Here is a 21,227-nt window from a genome sequence, read left to right on the forward strand (position 1 = left end):
TGGCATTATATTGACATGTCTGGTAGCTTTATGCAATCTATTTGGTTTTGTACTAGTGTAGCTGGCAGGTTTTTTCTTCCTACCTGGTATTGTACAGGCACGGTGGGCTGCTTTACCCTAAGTTCATTAAAGGAAAGAGAATGTGGAAAAAGCTAATGTACTCAGTGCTTTTTTGGCCTCTGTCTTCACGAACAAGGTCAGCTCCCAGACTACTGCACTGGGCAGCACAGCACGGGGAGGAGGTGATCAGCCCTCTGTGCAGAAAGAAGTGGTTCGGGACTATTTAGAAAAGCTGGACGAGCACAAGTCCATGGGGCCGGATGCGCTGCGCCCGAGAGTGCTAAAGGAGTTGGCGGATGTGATTGCAGAGCCATTGGCCATTATCTTTGAAAACTCCTGGCAATCGGGGGAAGTCCAGCTACGTTTGCTGTTCCATGTAGTAATTATGTGTGCTGCATTTTATTTTATTTATTTATTTTGAAAGGTGGCAACCTTATGTTAACTTTCATGCTGGGCAATTAAAGCAGATCAGATGACAACATAGCAAGGAAAGGTGAGGTGGCGGTCCTCACCTCTTAATTAAGTTTTAGGGAGCAGATGAGGTTAGCTTCATCCAATGGTGGAGGGAAGAAAATCTACAAAGGTATTGAACTGTGGAGAAAGGTAAACAGCACATCAGAATACATTAAGCAATTGATCATGCAAGCCACAGAAAGCTATGGAGAGCAGTGGGAATGCTTTCCCTGGCTGGGAAATTATTGAGCCATAATTAATGTGTAGGAAGCACTTTGAGAACCTGTGAAAAGAGGTCGTAAATGCCAATTACACATGTATTATAAAAGTTTAGAAAGCAGGGGCATGGTAATGTAGACAAGGTTGCAGGAGGAGGAAGATTTCCTTGGTTTTTCAATAGAGGCATTTTTTTTTAATGTCTTAAACATATTAGTTCAGCCAAAAGGATCTCAAAGCCTTTTCTAAATATGGACCACGTCCTACTTACCTCAGTGGTGTGAGTAGTCCCACTTCAGGGGGGCTGCTTGCAAGAGTGGCTGTAGGGAAAAGTATGCAGACACCTCTGGGAAAGCAGCAGTCTGGTGTAGAGGAGGGAAGTGGAAAACTGTGTTCTGGGGCAACAGGGGAACAAGAAGTGCCCTTGTACCTGTAGTGGGCAGCAGACCAGAGAGGACAGGTCTGTCCCTTTCTCCTCCTGAGCAGCAGGTCAACTTGTGCTCCGAGCGCCTGCCTAAACGTGTCAAGAAAACAAAGGACAGTTGTATGAAAATTACAGGATAAAGCTTATATTAAAGGAAGGCCTATCACAAGACCACACACTGGCATCTCAACGTGTGATCTCTGATCTTCTGCCTTGTGCGGCTGGAGCCACAGGACAAAGCACGGCCTCGAATGACTGAGCCAGAGGGCCAGGCACCAAATCCAGGATGTTGCTTGAACAAACGCCACGCACCCTGCCCCAGGAATTTTATTTATGCAGCAGTGGACTAGGGCGGACTAGGGCTCACACCATTCTGTGGCAGGGGGACTAAGGAAAATGAGCAGGCTCCAGCAGGCCTGTCCATGGACTCTAGGGAACAACCACAGAGCTACCCTCCATCCCCATCCCCCTGGGCGTACCTCACCCTGACCCAGCCCCGGCCGTAGGGGGACCACAGGCTGTGATCCCCTTGGTGGGGCGTGCACCCTTCAGCACTGGGCTCCTGCCCTGCCTCTTCAACCAGGCTCGGCCTTTCCAACCTGACGCCCAGCTGCCTAAGCCCGTGTCTTTCAATCCGTGGGTCACAACCCGCTACTGGGTGGCAGCATGTAAGGTGCCGGGTCGCCTTGCTCTGGTCAGCACCGCCAACCGGGATGTTAAAAGTCCCGGCGGCAGCGCTACCTGGCTAAGGCAGGCTCGTGCCTAACTTTTCCGACACCGCGCTGTGCCCTGGAAGCAGCCAGCAGCAGTCCAGCTTCTAGGCAGGGGGGCTACGGGGCTCTGTGCACTGCCCCCACCCCGAACACTGGCTCCGCACTCCCCAAGCATTGTGTCCTGGCCAATGGGAGCTGGGGAAGGCGGTGCCTGTGGGTGAGAGTCATGCAGAGCCACTTGCGCCCTGCCACCTAGGAGCCAGACCCGCTGCTGGCCGCTTCCGGGGTGCAGCGCAGTCCGGGGTGCACCCTGGCTGCGCCACTGAGCCGCCAGAGGCAAGTCCGTGCCCTGGAGCCCCTCCTGCACCCCAAACCCCTCATCCCCAGCCCCAGCCCAGAGCCCTGACCCCCTCCCACACCTCTGCCCCAGCCCTGAGCCCCCACAAACCTGGAGCCCCTCCTGCACCCCAAACCCCTCATCCCCATCCCCAGCCCAGAGCCCCGCCCCCCTGCTGCCCCCAATCCCCTGCCCCAGCCCTGAGCTCCCCCAAATCCAGAACACCTTCCTGCACCTCAAACCCCTCCTCCCTGGCCCCACCCCAGAGCCTGCACCCCCAGCCCAGAGCCCTGACCCTCCTCCCGCACCCCAAACCCCTGCCGCAGCCCTGAGCCCCTCCCACACCCCAAACCCCTCATCCCCAGCTCCGTTGGGTCTTGGGCATCAACAATTTTCTTCAACTGGGTCCCCAGAAAAAAGGGTTTGAAACCCACTGGCCTCAGCCTCCCCCCCCCAGGGCGTGCGCTGCCCCTTTAAGAGCCGCAGCGGCCGCCCTGCCTCTGTTGATGGGTGGTGCCAGTTGCCAAGCGGGGGGGAGGGGGCGGAGGAACAGAGGGCGGGGTTCCCTCTCGTCACAGGGAGGGCTTTCCCCCTGCTGACACGTGGTTTAACCTTCCAGCTGGAGGAGGCGGGGCTAGCCTGGCAGCCTTGACCAATGGGGCCAGGGGGATGCGGGCAGGGGGCGTGCCCAGTCCATATGTGGCCCGAGAGTGGGCGTGGCTCGGGACCCCGAGCCCCGCCCCTTTCTCTGACCTGGGCCGCTGCGCCTCGCCGGCCGGCAGCCTGCACTGAGCGGCGCAGCCCCGTGCATCGCCGGCGCCCGCCGCGCTCCCGGCCCCGGCCATGACTTCCCGCAGGTAAGGGCTGCCCGGGGGGCGGCCGCCTCGGATCGCTCCTGCCGGGCCCTGGCCTCCCTCCCTCCCTCCGGCTCCGGGCTGCCCTGCCTCGCCCCTTCCCCGGACCCGGCTCCCTCCGCTGAGCTCTCCCGGGGCTGCGATCCCTTCGCACCCGGCTTTCTGGTCCCCAGGCGGGGGGGGGTGCGCCCTCCTGGCCGGGCTGCGGCTGCTTGAAACCTGCCCTGGGCGAAGCACCCCCCTGAGCCCAGTCCCTGGCGGGGCATGGGCTAGCAGGCAGCCCTGGGCGTGAGGGCAGGGCTTGTGCTTTGTTCGCGTGGGTCCGCCACATGCGGGGGGGACAGGGCGCTGCTGGCTTGTGAGGACCCGCGTTTTGTTTTGTTTGTACCGTCGCCTGGGCCCCGATTTCCTTTTTTTTTTTTTTTTTCTTTTCTCTTTTTTTTCCAAAGAAGTTGCTGAGTGGGTAGAAAGAGCCTTTCCGCAGCGAGGCAGCAAATAAATTAACCTAGAGGAAATCATGAGAGCGGCTCCTGAAGGCTTGGAAAGTTTTGGCCTTGTGGGTTTTTTTTGTGTGTGTGTGTATGTGTGTTTTGTGTTTTTGTTTTCAGAGCGGACTCTGGTGCCTATTGCATTGTGTCGTGACGTTTAATAATCTAGCCAGCCTCTTGGGCCGTATTGTGTTAAAGGAAGCGGAAGGTGCAGAGTAGCATTTAAGCTGATATTGGCCAAAGCTTGTACCCAGAAAGGAACTCAGAAAAGTACTTTCCTCTGTGCATTGCTAAAGCCAGGGATTTGAGGCCGGGGGGGGAAAGTTGATGTTGCTGTTTTGGCCAGGGAAAAGGAGGACCTCAGTAGCGGATTTCTGCTGCAGTTCATAGAATATCAGGGTTGGAAGGGACCTCAGGAGGTCATCTAGTCCAACCCCCTGCTCAAAGCAGGACCAATCCCCAAATGGCCCCCTCAAGGATTGAACTGACAACCCTGGGTTTAGCAGGCCAATGTTCAAACCACTGAGCTATCCCTCTCTTTTGCTAGTTGGCAAGGTAAAGGCAATTAAAAAGGTAGCCTTTGAAAACAAAACAAATGGGGCATTATCGTCCATCTGTCACATACCTCTCAACTCCTCCTGCCCCTGGGTCCTTCTTTCATTCAAAAAGTGAGTTTTCTCCAAAGTCTGCTGTCCTTTACCAATCGGGCTTGATTTAAACCTATTATACTGGCCACGGGTAGCACCCAGATGTGGTTAAAACTGAGTTCTGCTTTGCAGATATAACGTGTGAGGTTGTTTCATATTAATGCTTTTAATGTGCATAGCTGCTCCATAGTTAAAGCTGCACTGAGCTTTTCAGTGAAGGCGGGATTAACTGTGCTCACTCTAACACATGAGTAGTTTGGCTTCAGGCTTTCTTGACAAAGTGTCTTAACTCAAACTCTGCAAAGCTTTCCTTTTTCCCGAAAGGGGAGGGAGAGAGATGGTGGCTGACTCTGAATGTCTTCCCTAAATACTCAAGGCCTAAATCTGCCTCTGTCATAATCAGTCAGTTGCAAAACTGTTCCTGACTTAAGCCTCTGTCCTGCAGTAGTTCTGTAGAGGAACCCCATTTCCTTTACTGGGGCTCTTCATGAGCACAGGCTTCTGATAGCAGCAGCATCATCAGGGACTTAGAGCAGCCCTTGGTTCACTCTTTATTTATGCAGGGGTTTTGTTAAGGAGGGGAGGTGAAAGATGTTACCTACCTTTAAAAGTTACTAGTAACTGGCTTCCTGAGCAGTGGGTCTAAAACGGGCAAACGGACGTTGCAAAGGATTTCTCTTGGGCATGCCAGCTGCTTTGGCTTGTGATCCTATGAAACCAAAACACCTGCATAGTCCTATATACCCCCAAGTGGCTTCGCCCGTGGAGTCTGTCAGGAAGAATCACTTTCAAAGCTTTTGTTCATATTAAAAATGGGGTGGAGGGTGTCTCTTTCTGCTGGGAGGGTTGAGATGGCGGTGGAAAGCAACGCCACAAATGACTGACATTTTAAACTGTGTGGTGTGGCTAGCTATAGGACAGGGATGGTCTTTTTGTTCTATGTTTGTACAGCACCTGGCACAAGTGGAATTCTGGTCAGTAAATGGTGCTCCTAGACACTACGGTGATATAACTAATGTCTCTGGACTTGGGTGGTAATCGAAGGAATCTGTTTTCACTTCACTCCAAATATTTCTGGGTAGTAAGTGTTTGTTCATGATTTGGGATCTTCATACTTCTTTTTCTTAAAGCAAAACGTTTGAAGTTTGCCTTAGACGCTTTCCTGCAGGGAGAGTCACATGAATGTTTGACCCAAAGTATAATGGGGGAAGTAAAAAAAAAAAAAAATAGAGGTACGGCACTAAACTGGTGGGTGGCTTGGTCGGCTACGAAGCGCACGTCTGCTGACGGGCAACGGAGTTAGAGCAGAGGAGTGGGCGTCTAGACACTTGGGTTCTATTTTCAGCTCTGGCCCCAGCACTCTGTGAGCTTGAGCCTGTTGCCGTAAGCGCTCTCTGCCTCAGCTTCTCTGTCTGTAAAATAGAGATAATGGGCCAGATCCTCGTCTGGTGTAAATTCTCCCAGCCTTGTTGACTTCAGTGTAGTGATGTGACTCATAGCAGATGAGGAACTTCAGTGAAGTCAATGGAGCTGTGAAGGTTTACACCAGATAAGAATTTGTCCTAGTGCCAGTGTAACCCACCGGCTTGGTATGTATTATGAACATAAGAACGGCCCTATTGGGTCAGACCAAGGGTCCATCTAGCCCAGTATCCGGTCTTCCGACAGTGGCCAGTGCCAGGTACCCTAGAGGGAATGAACAGAACAGGGAATCATCAGGTGATCCATCCCCTGTCGCTTATTCCCAGCTTCTGGCAAACAGGGGCTAGGGACACCATTCGTGCCCATTCCTGCATCTCCCTCCGTGCCCAATCCAGAGATGATGTGGTTCTGTTTCAGGCCGCAGCTGCAGAGCCTGGCTCTTTGGTTCAGGCTGTAAAGACTTGCATGTTTAGCTTTGGACATCCCTAGTTCAATCCCCAGTGTGTCTTCCAAGACAGTGGCTGTCACACCTGCTTAGCAAGAGTGCAAGCGGTATCGTGAACATCTACAGAAACACAGTGGGATGCGTAGGTGCAAAGGGCAATAGCTGTGCAAAGTGTTTTCTCACACCGTGCACCTGCTTTCTTGTTCGCGCCTATTTCAGACTTGCACGGCAGCCCGTGGCGCTCAGAGGTGCTCTGGAATGAACAGGCTTCCTGGTTGCATTCTCAACAGATGGCAATGCGGAGTGCTTACATCTGAGCCCTGCACTCACTTGCGTCTTCCTAGCTGACTGTAAGAGGCTACTGCGAGGGGAGGGGGGTTCTCCTCCATCAAGTGATACTCCAGGCCGAGGTGTGCTGGTCTGCTGCTTCGAGTGGCACCTCTGTGTCTATATCTAGCCTCTGCATTGCGATGAGGTGATTGCCAGCTTACAATGCTGGAGGTAAGTGTGAACAGGAGTGTAACTGTGGGTCATCACTCCAGGCACAGGGGGTGTGTGTGTGAGAGACAGACTTGGCTTTAAACCCTCGGGGGGTGGTCTCCTGTCCTAGTGGAAGGCAAGACCAGATCCCCTGATATTCGCTTCACTGTGTGCATATTTAATGCTTCAAAGTAGGCTCTGCCTGATGTCACGAACCGGTTGCGTGCTGCGTTGTTACCTTGCCCCTAGCCTGAAAGCTGGGAGGCGGTGACCCCTTTACGCGAACTGAGGCTGCTGCGGATGCATTTGCTGTTGGGCTCCGTTGCCTGCGGCTTGTGGTGTTGCTGAAATAAGAAGGGTCTGTGCTCAGTAATATGGCGTCTGTTTTTGGCCCTTTCCACTTCAAACTCTGGGTCAGTAGTCTCGTGTGTTGGGGATGGGGCTTCAGGTGATGGGAAGAGGGTGCAAGCTGTGAATTGACCCGGACCTTTCCTTCAAAGATCAGATTGCTGCTGCTTAGGAGAGGGCTTCAGCATGTGGACCATCCTCAAATGAGCTGATGGAAATCGTATCTGATTGGCCATTAGACAGGGATATCCAAGGGCACCTGGTCTACAAACTAGAGAGCAAGTTCTCTGCCCCGATGAGCTTACAGCTTTCGATACATAACTGGGCTTGGAAGGAGGAGATTTGTCAGGTCACATCGATTTCGCAAACTGAGGAAAGAATATTTCCACTAATGTTGGAAATTAACAGCTCGGCAAAGTAAGAAAAATGCTGCTTGAGAACTTATTAGAGGTTTTGATGGAAGGATGTTTGTGTGGTGTATATTGACGTGTGACAGTGTCATTTTGTGGTTTAACGGTTAAAGCTTTCATTCTTTCTTGAATCTCGGTGCTTCTACTGGTATTACATAATGGTCCGATCCAAGCCCCCCCACCCCATAATTTTGTACAACTGTGGATATTTAAATTTACGAAAATTAAAAGAAAATCCTTAAAACCCAGAATTCTGCGCAAGTGTGAAAATTAAATTGATTGAAGAATGCTTTAAAATGAACAGTGGTATTATCTGTCCAAATTTATTTTTAAAAAGGAGGGGAAAGGAAAGCATCTTTGGACAGCTTTGTTACAAAGAATTGACACTTTTTTTTTTTTTTTTTTTTAAATGGCTGAATCTTGCTTTCCCTAGGCACAGAATGGGACTATGATGATGTGAGCTGGACAATTAAGCCCTTTATTTGTGCGATTCTCTGCCCCCATACACAAAACCAGAACAAATGATCTGCCATGGAGTGTGTGGCGGGGGAAGGAGCAATGGCGTAGGGGGGGCAGAGCTGAATTCAGCATTGGGACTAGCCATGCTGGTAGTCGGCATTTGACACACCTGCTTGTTTGTATCTGTTTTGGGAGGATAACGCTACGTGCTAAAACTGCTCTTCCTTTAAAGGAAGGCATAGCTTCGGGGTAGGGAAATAAGTTCTTTCTCTTATTGCACATATACTTATTTAATCAAATCACATTAAAATTAAATACTCCCCTTCCTGCTTCCCTCCTACCCTACTCCCTCTCCCCCCCGAACTGCAGGTGACAGATGCTAATCTCACTGCCTCATTACACTTCTTGAAGGCACTTGGATACTAGAAGCAGTGGGGGCTGTATAAGGGAGTGTGTGTGTGTAAAGTCAGAAGTGTGCACAGCTCTGCGCTAGAGGGGAAATGGGTTTGTTGACTTAAAACTGTAACACAAAGCTGTCCCTGGCTCCTAACTTTAGTCTTCTGCCAAAGCTTTGTTGTATTGGTTCTCAAAGGCAGCCTGATGAAAGAATGGTCACTTCTTCCTTCCACCCCTTTATTCACCCTTTAATAGCATCTGCTCCCGTTCAGGCCTCAAGGCTTTGACTATCCGAAAAACACCCAAATCTGCAAGGTTAGAGAGAGCAAGCAGCAGGGTTCTGCTGAAACACCCCAGCTGGCTTGTCGAGAAGTCAGACGTCTAAGAATAGCTCCCCCAGCCTCGTGCTTAAGTCCACTCCGGTGAGATTAGAGGTCTTTTTGCTGGGATGCAGAGATCTGAATGGATAAATCTTGCCTCCCAGCCCAGACGGCTGCTACAAGCTCCTATGTGCCTTGCATCCTGTTCCTAGAAACGAGACGCACAGCACACGTACTGTTGCTCCTCCAGGACCCAGATCTGTGCAGGGCAAGGCTTTAACTTCCATCAGTTCCCTGGGACTTAGGGACTTGGGTTTAGGAAGAAAGAAGGGGTGGAGGAAACAAGCAGAGCTGGGTGGGAAATGGTCTCTCTCCCTCTTTCCCTTCCCCCCTCCCCCCCCGAGACTTTTTGCATGAACAAAAAAATGTTTTGTACCAAATCTGGACAAAGTCAATCTCAAAAATTTTCCAGAACAAGAAAGGTGTCTTTTTCCAGTTTGTGTCAAACAAAACATTTCATTTCAATTTTGCCCTTTTTTTTTGTGATCCACCCCCGTCTTCCTTTCCTGACTTCTGGCAATCAGGCTTAGGGTCACCCTGAACATCTGGTTGCATACCTGACCATCTTGGCTAATAGCGGTTGATTGATCTGTTCTCCATGAACTTAACTCGTTCTGTTTTGAACCAAGTTGTACCTTTTCACCATCGTGACATCTCATGAATAGTTAGGGCCCTTCGTTTTCAGTTTTTATTTAATTTTTCCCAGAAATTTATCAGTGTTTGTTACCACCACAACAAAAACAGGTGAAAATCAGTGCAAAAAACTAGTAATTTTTCTGGGTAAATATCAGGGTTTATTTTGGTGGACGGAAAGATGGGGGGGATGTATTCAATAGATTAATGCTTTGAATTCTGTTCATCAGTTTGGCTTGCCGTAGAACTAAAACAGAACTCAAAACACAACACCACCTCTGAGTTTAAGAAAAGAAAAGGAGTACTTGTGGCACCTTAGAGACTAACCAATTTATTTGAGCATAAGCTTTCGTGAGCTACAGCTCACTTCATCGGATGAAGTGAGCTGTAGCTCACGAAAGCTTATGCTCAAATAAATTGGTTAGTCTCTAAGGTGCCACAAGTCCTCCTTTTCTTTTTGCGAATACAGACTAACACGGCTGTTACTCTGAAACCTAAGAAAAGAATACATCTCTAATCCCCAAATAAAACTTTTGATTTGAATAAACAGTTTACTGTTGTAGACTTAGAACTATTAGCCTATAAATATTTACAGCGCGTACGCTCAACTTTGTCCTTTTCTCCTGTTTTTGTTTTTTTGTAAACTTGTGAATACTTCCTTGTGTTCTGAAACGTGTTCTGATACAGATTTTCATTTTCTTCCCATTTCAGTGTATCAAATCTTTAAATTGTTCTCTGCTACAGCTTGAAATGTGTACATGGCGGGTGTGAGATTCCTCAGTATGTTCAGATGCGCACGCACATCAGAGCTTGCATGCGTGCCCATTTGTTTGTTGTGTGTATCTTCTAGACTAATACAGAGCCTTACTTCAACAGGCAGCTTTGCATATACACACAGACTAATGTATTATCATAGTACATATATCTCACGCAATGTTTTGTATTTTCCTAATAAAACAAGGTTTTCTTTATATCTGATACAAAAGTAGGGTGAAAATCAGAAAATACTGAGGAATACTTTTTGTAAAACCTGGGAATTTTTCGGTAAAAATCAGTTTAAACCGAAAATGAAGGGTCTCATGAATAGTGTGGAAAGAGAACATAAGAATGGCCTTACTGAGTCAGACCAATGGTCCATCTAGCCTAGTACCCTGTCTTCTAACAGTGGTCCGTGTCAGATCCTCTGGCGGGAATGAACAGAACTGGGCTATTTTGATGGTCCCTCCCATTATATGGTCCCAGCCTCTGGCAGTCAGAGGTTCAGGGACACCTAGAGCATGAAGTTGCGTCCCTGGCCATCTTGGCTAATAGCTGTTGATGGACCTCTCCTGCATGGTCACTCCAGGCTAAGAACCACTGCTCTAAGGGTAAGTCTGTAGTGCATTGTAAACTTGCGTCTGTGAGATCCGGGCTTGTAGACTTCGTGTTTGCACACCTGCACTGGAGTGTGCACTCGGCCTTGGACACCTGGGTTTACAGTTGCTGGGCCTGGGTCTCTCTGCTGTGCTAGCATGTCTGTCGTGCCCTACACAGACCTTCTGACTCAAGTCTGTGCCTTGAGCTGCTTCCAGAATGACAGGGCGTGAACCCAAGTCACAGCGGGACTTGAGCTCTGGCCCACCCAGAGCCTGCTGCCCCGCCACCCCAGGGCTGAAGCCCAAAGCCTGAGCCCCACTGCTCCTGGGAAGGTGGGGAACTCACTATCTGTCTGCTCCTCCAGCGTTGTGCCCCAGGCGGGCAGGGTCCAACCCCTGCTGGCAGCTCCAGCAACCAACCGCAAGGTGGTGCATCCAGGAGCAACAGGGAGGGACCACTACTTCCCCCTCTCACCTATCACAGCCCAGGATGCTATGGCCACAAGCAAAGCCCCTGGTGGCTGCGTGCGACCAGAGTGGCCGCATTTGAGAAACCTTGCTGAAGCGGCCTGTACAGATGCTTCTTCACTTCTGGCTTTTAGGTTTTGGGCTCCCTTCTGCCAGGCAGGCCCCAGTGCCAGAAAGCCGGGTTTGTAGTCATTTTATTCCAAGGAGCGAGTGAGTTAAATTTGCAGCTTGGCAAGCATCTAGAAGTGAGTTTACAGCGAATTTAAGGCTGAAATTCTGGCCCTACTGAAGTCAATGGGAACTTTGCCATTTACTTCAGTAGGGCCAGGGTTTGACCCCGAAACTGGCCTTAGTACATGAAAATGTAGAATAAACATTAAGCTGTGGAGTCTCTTAATAGCCGTTGTATCTGCAGAACTGCCAGCAGTTAAGGAATTAATGACCCAACTTCCCCTGGAAGAAATCAGTGCTGGTATGCAGTGCACCTCTGTAGTCTGAACCGTTACAGGGACCTTCAAGCTGGGTGGGTATTTTTAAATAAGACGACTTGTGCTGGGATTTTCAAAGACTGTGGGAATTGGGAGCATACGTTAAGTCCCCGAAGGTCTCTGGAAAAATCTCTCCCCCAGTTCCTCTCTCCTTACACGTTTGTTGCCATCCAGCGTTCCAGCAAATATATTTTTGCTGTAATATAAAATATATAGTCTTCCAAACAACCCGCCGTGGTTGATTTGCTGCAAAGTGTGTTGAGAACAGGTCTTGTGCTGTGTAGAAGGCTTAACCCTGGAATACGCATATAGGTACCCCACGTTAACCGTGTGAGACTGGATGGCCCCACTCTCCAGGCGGCCTTGCTTCATGCTTCCCAACTAGCGAAGGGCCAAAGGCAAAGTTTCAATGTTTGTAATACTTTCAGCTTTGTCACATCTCTTGGACTTAAAAAGAAACGTACTGGAAATCTTGGCAGAAAATCTTCCAACGTGGCACATCCAACAATGAAATATGAAGGGAGAAAATTATCAGAACTTGGCGGGGCGGGAGGAGGGACTCCAATAAAAGGCAGGAGTTTGAACAAAGTTCAAAATATGGATCTGAAGTTTGTGGAATGCTTCCAAATTGATAATGGGCTGAACCCAAAACCCTCAATCCAAACAATCCTGAGCTTGGGGGGTTCAGAATCCAAACCTGTCCTGGACTCTCCAACTTGTGCCTCTGTTTAGCCAAAAGGTTCAGTTTGAGCTGTGGGTGAAAGTCAGGGCTGCTTCCTTGTTTATCCAAAGCTTTGTCCATTTTCATTTTGCAGCCTGCAGCCGAGGGTCTGTTTTAAGGGCCCTGCTCACCTGTAACTGGTGGGTAAGTCATCAGTGCTTCAAGTGCTCTAGTGTGAAGCAGGAGCTATTGTCGTTCAGCCAAGAAATCAGCGTTGGACCCATTTCTGAGTGTGTTTTCCGCACTGATATGCCTTCCACGAGGCGATCGGTTACGTTGCACAATGTGCCGAAGATCTGGCGTTACACAATGTGCCGAAGATCTGGCGTTACCAGGGACCTGAGCTGTTGTAGCTATAAAATGGCTCTGCAAATGCCTTGAATTGCCAATCTCCCTGTTTGGTTTTTAACCCTGACCTGTTGTTGCAATAGGAAACATAATGCCAAAAACCTGCCCTCCTGCCCCCCTCCTTCACCAAAGGGAACACACGTATTTCCTGAACTGAATCTGAATGTAAATATTAGCCATAAGTATTTGCAGTAGCTGCTTGCTTTGGCAGGAGGGGGGGACGGGACTTCTGGGCTGGCTGAAAGGGACGTTTAAAACCTGTAATGTGTTTGCCTCCTCAGAGACTCATTAACAATATTACAGACAGAACTCGGGAAGAAATCAAAATGTCATGGTGTATCCCTTTTGCTTGGCAGCTGTGTGTGTCCCGGGGCAGCAGTGTCTCTAGGCTCCTAGTCAAGGACCGGAGCTTTAGTTTGGTGCAATGGGGAAAGAGCCTGATTAGGATGTCCTCTGAATAACCCTTGTTTTCCTGTTTTCCGCACACGGGCATTTCCCTGACCAGTGCTTGCCTAGGTCTAGATCTGGGGTCAGTCCCAATACCAAGGAGTCTCTTGCTATGGTCGGGTCACTGTATCTCCCTGTTGCCCCTGGCTTGTCTGGTCTCTGGTATTGTAGCAGCTAGAGAACATCACAGCGAAGCAGCCGCGTTGCCTCTCTTCTTGGCTGCTGACCTGGTGTCTTCTCTACAGCTGATTCCCAGCCCAGCGTGTGCCTCAATGAGGGCATTTTCAGCCATAGGCCGAAAGCAAGAGAAACCATGTGCTCGGCCCAGACCGTGGTTTCCCCCCCATGCAGCTGTACCTGTCCTGCAAGTTGCCAACGAGAATTCCTCACCGTCTGCAGCAGCGGTTTAACTGGAAGAGCTGCTGGTGCACTGAAGAGGAGCTTAGCCCCCCTCGCTTGCTCTCCCCCGCCAGTTCTTTTGGCAGTCCGTGCATAATTGAACCACCACCTTCCAGTACGATTATTCTAACCTAGCAAAACCGAGCAGCTTGTCCCTTTGTGTTCTAATAAAGCGACAAAGGAGCGAACAGAGGACAGAAGCTTTCAATCTCCCCCCGCCGCAAACACAGAATATGGCAGCAGCTAGACCCAGGTGGGGAGGGGGCTTGCTGGGCAAAGGCTGAGCAGCTGCCCTCCCAGTCGGGGTTGATTACAGAGGTGTGGGTGTGGTTGGGAGGGGGACGGGGGAGGACAGAGATAAGCCCTCTCCTGCACAGTGATCACTATTAAAAAGCTGGCGTCTAGCATCTGTTCCCACCCAGTGGGTATCTCCCCAGTTGATTCCTCTCCCGAGCAGGGGGAGGGGTGGGGGCTGAGCTCTCCCCTCGTTTTAAGCAGCGGTGTCTTCAATGGTGACCGCTATGTATTGGCCTCAGCTTGAAGCCTCTAATGCACTGCAAGTGGTGAGCCTGGATCCTGCTGGCTTTCTGTACCCATCTGGTGCTCTTCCATCCCCAATGAAGGCCTCGACTCTCACTGACTCTCAAGCTCTCTTCTTTCCACCCGCTGAGCCATGGCCTGGCCAGTGCCAGCCAGCTCCTTTGTGAACCAGGAACTTCCTTGCTTTTGGTTCAGGGCGGCCTGGTAAGGAGGGCACGGCCTGAGAGCTGGGAGACCTGGTTCCGGCTCTGCTGCTGACTCACTGTGTGACTTGGGCAAGTCACTTCCCCTCTCTGTGTCTCAATCGCTCCATCTGCAAGATGGAGATAGCACTTCCCTGCCTCACGTGGGCGTTGTGAGTCGTGTGGGTGCTGGAGTGATGAACGTCCTAGAACTACCTGCAAAATTCTCTGTGGCTCTTCTTTTCTTACCTTACCACCCAGGCTGCACCGCTACCCTTGAAATGCAGCTTGTGTCTAAGCACATGCCCTGCCTTTGCTTGTCTTAACCTCTCTACATGGCTCACTGCACATCATTAAGCACTGCGCTTGGTCCTTCTCAGACACCATCCCTGCCCTGAGGGGCTGGCAGTCTGAGTCGGTACTTACTGTCCAAAAATCAGTCCCTGTCCTACCAGGGGTGTGAGGGGGAAGTGCCAGTAGGGTGCAATCTTCCTAGGCATGAATCAGATAACTGCATCCTCCTTTCAGTTGCTCGTTGCTCTCTTGAACCCAAGACTGATCCCCTGGCTGGAATTGCACTCCCTACCTTTTGTGGGCAGGGGTCGGAATGGAAAGTAACTCCCGCAAATCGTTTGTTTCAGGAAACGTGCGTGGGATGGAAGCTAATCAGATTATGGAGCTGGTCTGTTTGCAGGTTTCCTGCATGAGTCTGAAGGGAAGAAGGAAATTCTTCTTATTAAACCAAACTGGAAATCAGGAACTGGGCTCTTCCTGTATAGATGCGTTTTTGTTTTTTTTTGCAAACAGCTCAAACTGCTGCTGATATCTACGGTGCTCTCCAAAGACCTGCGCTTTGTCTGACCACAGTGACTGAGGGACATATTTGGAAAAGAGAGATTTAATGTCTCCTCCTGCTTTCGGTCGCCCCACTTCCTATGGGGTGGAAAAGCCGAGAAATCTGCTGGAATAGCAAAGCTATGTCGTAGTGCTCCTGGCTCTTGGGAGCTTGCTGTAAACTAGCTTAGTCCCTGCTCCATCCAAGGACCCCTGTAGTGGAAGGGGGAAACCATAGAAAGCTTCAGCAAGCCTGATGTTAAAATGAAGAGGGCTTTGGGGGAAGGCTGTGGCTATAATCCTGCTTCTATTAAAATTGCTGGCAAAACTCACTGGCTTTGCTGGAAGCAAGGATTGGGCCCGTTGCGTAGGAGAACCCTCGCTAGCGGCTGCTGCTCGCTTCTTGGCTGTGCTATGAAAATTCCCTTCTTGTTGTTTGGGGGCGGGAGTGGCAGAAAATTGTCAGTTTCTTCTGCCGTTTAAAAATCCAGAAGTACGCTGGAAATTGTGCACAAGTCTCGTCAATTCCAGCCTTGCCCTAGATATTCTGGGGTGAAAATCTCCCGAAGATTGTACCCCTTTCGCTCTCCCTCCTCTGCAGGAGCTGGTCTCTTCTTTCCTATCCAGGGCAACGAAAAGGTGTGATCCCATTTAAAAAGGGGGGGTCAGTAAGAATGATGATGCACTAATCCTATGCTGCCTAGCAGTGGGATGCCCCCCCCAGCCCCTCCAATGGTTTCATCTATGGCTAATCCAAACTTCCCTTTCAGAATTTAGGGGATGACCAAGAACAGCTGGATTCTGGAGTTTTGCTCTGCTGATTGCTGGGACGGGTACTTCGATTACTGTCCGTAAATGTGTGGACTGATGAAATATGCAGCTCCCTCTCCCCCTCCACCTTCTTTTTACTCTCCTGATTCTTGACATGCAGCATTAGAACGATTTCCAAATGTTTTCCATTTGTTTGCTGTCTGGTCTCTTAAACATTGAAATCGTTGGGGGAGGGGGAGTCAGGAATCTGGATTTCCTTTAACAGACGGTTATTCTGCGATTGGACCGCTGATCCCTTTAGAGGTGAGGATCTAAACTCAAGTCCATCTGTTCCATGCGGCCCTCCACCATTTGGCCCCAGGTGTGTAATGCAAAGCAAAGGTCAGCAGAACCGTCTCCGTTTCTTTTGAGATGTTTTGTATTCATTTGCCTGCGTGCTTGGGATACAGATTAACTTCCCTGGCCCCCATCTCCCTTACAGCTTCATGCTGGGAACAGCAGACACCCTGGAAAATGGATTGCAAGGTCACCTGGTGCGGCTGCCGTTCCTGGCCTTGGCTGAGATGCTAGTTTGGAACTCCTGCCAGACGTGTGCGCCCGGGTGAATCACGGCAGCGCTCCCCGAGGCAGCCCCCCGCGGGGCGGCTGGTGCTGGCGAGCTTGCTGCAGCCAGGAGCGATGAACTTAATCTGTCTTGTTGCAGGTTTTTCGGGTTGAAAGCAGCCGTAGGGGTGGGAAGCACCAGCAGAGTTCTCTAGACCAGCTGCTGGTGGCAGTAACTGACCTGACCCATCAGGTAAGGGCCCATCTCGTAGCAAGCATCTGCTCCGAAGCTTCCTGTGCAGGAAGAGATGGTCAGGGTGCGGTTCCCAGCCTGCACTTCATGTGTGCCCCTGCCCCCCAACCCCCCCCCCGGGAAAAACGAATGAGTGCACCTGTGACTACCTGCTGACTTTGGGAGGAAGGGTGGGCACATCTGCTCACAGCTTTTAGGGAAGGATGTGAGTGTAACCCTCAGCCGGCACCCTGGGTGGCTGGGAGGGGGTGGCTGTCGGTGCACAGCCCCTTTGGAAATGGCAGCATAGCCCTTTAATTGCAGCAAGCCTGTAGCTACCTAGTGCTTCCCTGCGGTCATGATGATGCATCCCCCCACCCAGTCGGAACTTCCCTTGGAATTCTCTTCCTCCTGCTCCAGAAGTACCGGGTGTCTCGCTCTCACGCACCTTGCAGTTCTGGTTTTTCCCCCCCGTTTTCCCCCCACACAATAGCCCTCTCTTTACATGCAGTTGCTGGTGGTTGAGACCAGCTTTCCCAAAAGGCCATGGGGAAAACTTGCCAGCCTGGGCACAGGGGGGGCAGCATGTCGGTGATGTTTCCCTTCTCAGGAAAAGGGGTGGGGGGGGAATGGCCTCAGCTTTCTGCCTGTAACCACAATGTAGCTCTGTTCCCCTCCAATGGCTGGCTTACAGGATCATGCTTTTAAATCCCGAAGGCCTGGGTTCAATCCCCAGTTCCGACCACTCATCTAGGGATGTGGCCTTACGGCACGTAGAACCTTATGCCAGGCCAATTGAAGTGGAGCTGCCACGTTGGCTGCTATAATTTGTGTTACCGTAGCGCCGTGGAGTCCTAGTCAGAGACCAGGACCCCACTGTGCTAAGGGCTACGCTTTGGGATTGTTGCACACCCCCTTGTGGCGGGCCTTAAACCCTTTCAACATTGTGGGCTAGTCTGCTCCAGGATCCTTGCTGCGAGCAGCAGAGAGTTTGGCTCTGATGTCTCGGTATCAGGACAGAAGGCAGTCTCTCCATCGTCTAGCAAAGAACAGCCCAGACGGGCCCAGAGCAGCATGATCCCCCTCCCTTTTTGTGGCTTTACAAGAGCTGGGGGAGGAGACGGGGGAGTTCCATTATAGCAATTGCATGAAGTCCCTCTTAAATCCATCCTCTTCCTTCCCCCAGCTGAATCGGAGCCGGCTACGGCTGCATGATAATAACAAGGTATGGAAATCATCCCCATCTCCGACCTGTCGAAATTCTCTGGCTATTAAATGGGGATTGTGTCGCTCTGTAGCTAGCTGCATACTAATCTCCTCTGCTTTACATAAGAGTCTGCGCTTAAATAAATTCAGGCTGGCTATAGCCAGCACCAGAGCAGCTAGATCTAAAAAGGTGCCCCCCTCCCTCCTAGCAGCCTTGACAAACAGATGCTAAACAAGAAATCTGCCTCCTGCTAGAGTGAAAGGCAGGGGGGACAGTGCGGATGGAGCCTGGCTGCTTAGAAGCCAGAGGCAAGGGTGTGGTGAGAGGTGGCTGGAAACTGAGCAATGAGGGGTTCAGATAAGGCGGAATCCCCTCCCAGAAAAACCTGTTCCCTTCACATTAAACATTTCCCAGGAAGTGCCTATTCCAATGGGATTCTGTGTATTCCCTGATTTGGGAGGTAGTCAACCTCCCTCCTCAGGGGTAGGAGCTGCAGCCTGGATACCAGTTCCAAATTCATGGCCCTGGGCCTTCTCCCATTGCAATCGATGGTCAGACTTCTGAGTTACTACAGGAGCACAGTCTGACTGTTGGCTTGTGTTTTGTTTCCTGTGTCAAGCCCGGTGCTGCTACGTCTCTCCTCTCTTACCCCCCCCCCGCCCCCGAGGCACTTGGATCCAGTGAACTAAGTCTAGTAGAATCCCTGTGATATGGGGGCTCAGAAACCAGGAGACAGACAAAAAACAAACAACCCCTGAACGAATTCATTCATGATTCTGGCGGGGGCCTGTTTCGTGATTGCTGAGTACATGTGAGCTGGCCACCCATATGGGGGGGAATCACACTGGGAGCCACCGGAGAAAAGGAACGAGCTGCTTCAGCTTGGGCTCAAGAGCCAGATCTGCCTAGCCTGGGCTGGAACGTCTGCCTGCCCTCTGTGGGTTGGGCAGGTGGGAGGATGTGGGACGATGGAGCAGGCATGGAGTTGTCGGTACCTTTTGAGCTGGGCTAACCATGGGTGGGTCTTTAATAAACTGAAAGCTCTCTAGTTTCAAGGTAGTTCTGATGGGGAGCCTGTGTGTTGCATATTCTTGAGGGAGCTATAATGGAGGACGTATCCCCTCCTTCAGCAGTCATTGTCTTGATGACCAGAATGCACCGTGATTGGCATATGCGGCTGTGCAAAATCAGTGCAGCGCCCCCTACTGGGAAGAGTCAATGGAGCAGGGGGAAGAGGATCCAAGCAAAGAAAAGGCGGGGGAGTGCCAACAGGCTGTTATGGTTTCAGAGGGTGTGAAAGAGATCGGGGGGGGGGGGCAGGGGAGAGAGTAATAACGAGACTCCCAACCGATCCAAGCAGTGTCCATTCCATGTATGGCAGTTGCCAGATCTGCTGTTCTCCTTGCCCCCTTCCCTAAATATTAGTCTCCTCCCTAAAGTGTAACCAGCCCTGCCACTGATTAAATTGTAAATATAGCCGTGTTATTTATTTATTTTTATCCTCTCCGATTCTTCATGATGCATCTAGGTAAAAAATAACCCTGGCAGCTCTTCAAAGGCGACACGGGCCTGTTACGGGCTATATTTTGCCTTGTCACCCTGCCCAGGTCCAAAATAAACCCATCATTTAATTAGCTCGTCGTGTTGTATAATCCTGAAAGGCGAGCTTGGGCCTGGCAGAAAGACACGTGATTGCGTGGTCTCTGGCAAACAGCGACAGGGGAAAGTGTCCCGGGGCGGGATGTGGCAGGAATCCCCTCTCCTTCTGTGCACTCTAGTGCCGAGGTGGAGGGAGCTTGGGCTGAGGCTAATGTGCCATTGCTTAGTACCGCCTTGCCTGGTCCCTGGGTGAAGGTAGGGGCTGTGTCAGGCTGCCTTCAACTTCCCGTCTCTGTTCCCGCCCTGGTTTTTTAAACCTTGTTAGCTGGGCTTCGGATGTGTGGCTTTAACCGAGAGAAGGGCCTCTTTCAGAACGGCACCTCCTTGCCGGATAGGTCTGCCCCTTGGGGTAACCCCGTCTAGCTGGGGAGTGCTACAGGGGAGTGGGTTGAATTCCTTTTTCAGTTGCCAAACAGATGGTTAACTCCTGGCCGTGAGATTTCCCGTTACTCCATGGGTGGGCGGGCGGGGGAGAAGGGGTTATGAGTCAGAACACGGTGCGGCTTCATTTTTTTGGGTCCGAGTACAGGCTGAGAGACATGACCACGCTACAGTTGTAAGTCGACCTGTGTTAATAACTGCAGTGGTGCATGTCCCGGCTACCCTCCTCCTGTCGGTGGGGTGCGTCTTCCTCCTCCTCTGTCTGAAGGGGGCAGTGCGGGGAGTCAGCGGAGCCTGAAATTGGCAAGACCATCCATGTCAGTAATGCAGTGTCTACACAGACCCTGCGTCTCCTTAGCTACACTGACATAAGCTCTACGCCGATCATGGAGGTGGAGTTAGGGCACTTACATTGGCAGGACAAGGCTGTAGCGTGTACACTGACATAATTAGCTTGGTGTAAGCTGCCTGCATAGTGTAGGCCAGGTGAGTTCACAGTGCTGGTGTTGCAGAAATCGCCTCTTGCTCCCCGAACTGAGCAAGGAGCAGACCAGATCATTCAGCCCCTCTGCGTCAAGCTGTAGCGGTCTGTTCTTTACAGTCACTCCGATCCTACAGACGCTGCTCTCTCAGGCTTAAATTGTCTCCTAAATGCCAGCGGTTCCCTGTCCTTTAAGGGCGGGTGTTTGTGTTGCTTCCATGTGGATGTACCGCTGTCTCCCCTCAGAGTGCGGCATTTGCAACTAGAAAACTCCTCTGAAGCAGGAGGTGTCCTTTAGCACAGTAACTATGCTGACGGCTCCCTGTCCCTGCTCTGTCTAAAGCAATGTGATCTGTGGGCTGTGTCCAGGCAGTGCTGTGTGTTTTGATAAAGAAGTGTCTCTTTCTGGGTAAAGGCCTAGCAAAGGTTTGGGATCCTCTCTTGCTGATAGCAATAGCTGTTCTTGCTCAAGCTGGTTTGTGTGAATTTGTTACTGAGGGAAAGGTGCTGGATTGATAGCCCTGAAGAGAGAGCTTTTGTCTACACCACTGAACTGGCAAAGCACGGATCGTGTCACTGACCCACCAACCTGCTTGGCACCTGGCCTGGGGGGGCTGCCGTCGTGGAGTGAGAAGGTACGTTGGCCTCCAGGGTCCATCCAGCCCTTGGCCTCTCTGCTAAGGTGGAAGCCTCCGTTGCCCATTTAGTGATGCTCTGTGCCTCTGGAGCAGCACACAGAGGACTGTGGGATCCTCTGAGGTGTCCGACGCCCCTTTGGGCAGGTGTCCGTATCTCTTAAAGGTTTGTCAGCTGCCGTTCAGACAGCCATGTTTGCTGGCCACCCCTGCTCAGCCATGCCTGAGTGGGCAGGAAGCCCAGAGGAAGCCGAAGGGTTGGTTGGGGTGCATTGAGAGACACAGTGGGGGAAGACAGAGGGACTGAGTGGTGGGAACTGCTGGATTCGTGACTCCGTGACTGATTTGTTTTGCAGCCGCTGTCTAGTCTT

The 21,227-nt window shown here is 51.1% G+C and overlaps 1 protein-coding gene across 1 annotated transcript in view; it reads left to right on the forward strand.

Annotated features, from left to right (window-relative positions):
- The first annotated feature begins 2,929 nt into the window (after window positions 1-2,929).
- The window catches only part of LOC102934807 (tyrosine-protein phosphatase non-receptor type 11), an 84,193-nt gene continuing 65,895 nt past the window's right edge, over window positions 2,930-21,227 (forward strand). The window contains exon 1 of the mRNA XM_027832388.3: window positions 2,930-3,060. Within this exon, the coding sequence (XP_027688189.1) occupies window positions 3,047-3,060 (14 nt within the window). The 5' untranslated portion in view covers window positions 2,930-3,046. The remainder of the gene's footprint in view (window positions 3,061-21,227) is intronic.

This window comes from Chelonia mydas, chromosome 18 (genome assembly GCF_015237465.2).
Source record: "Chelonia mydas isolate rCheMyd1 chromosome 18, rCheMyd1.pri.v2, whole genome shotgun sequence".
Classification (NCBI taxonomy): domain Eukaryota; kingdom Metazoa; phylum Chordata; order Testudines; family Cheloniidae; genus Chelonia; species Chelonia mydas.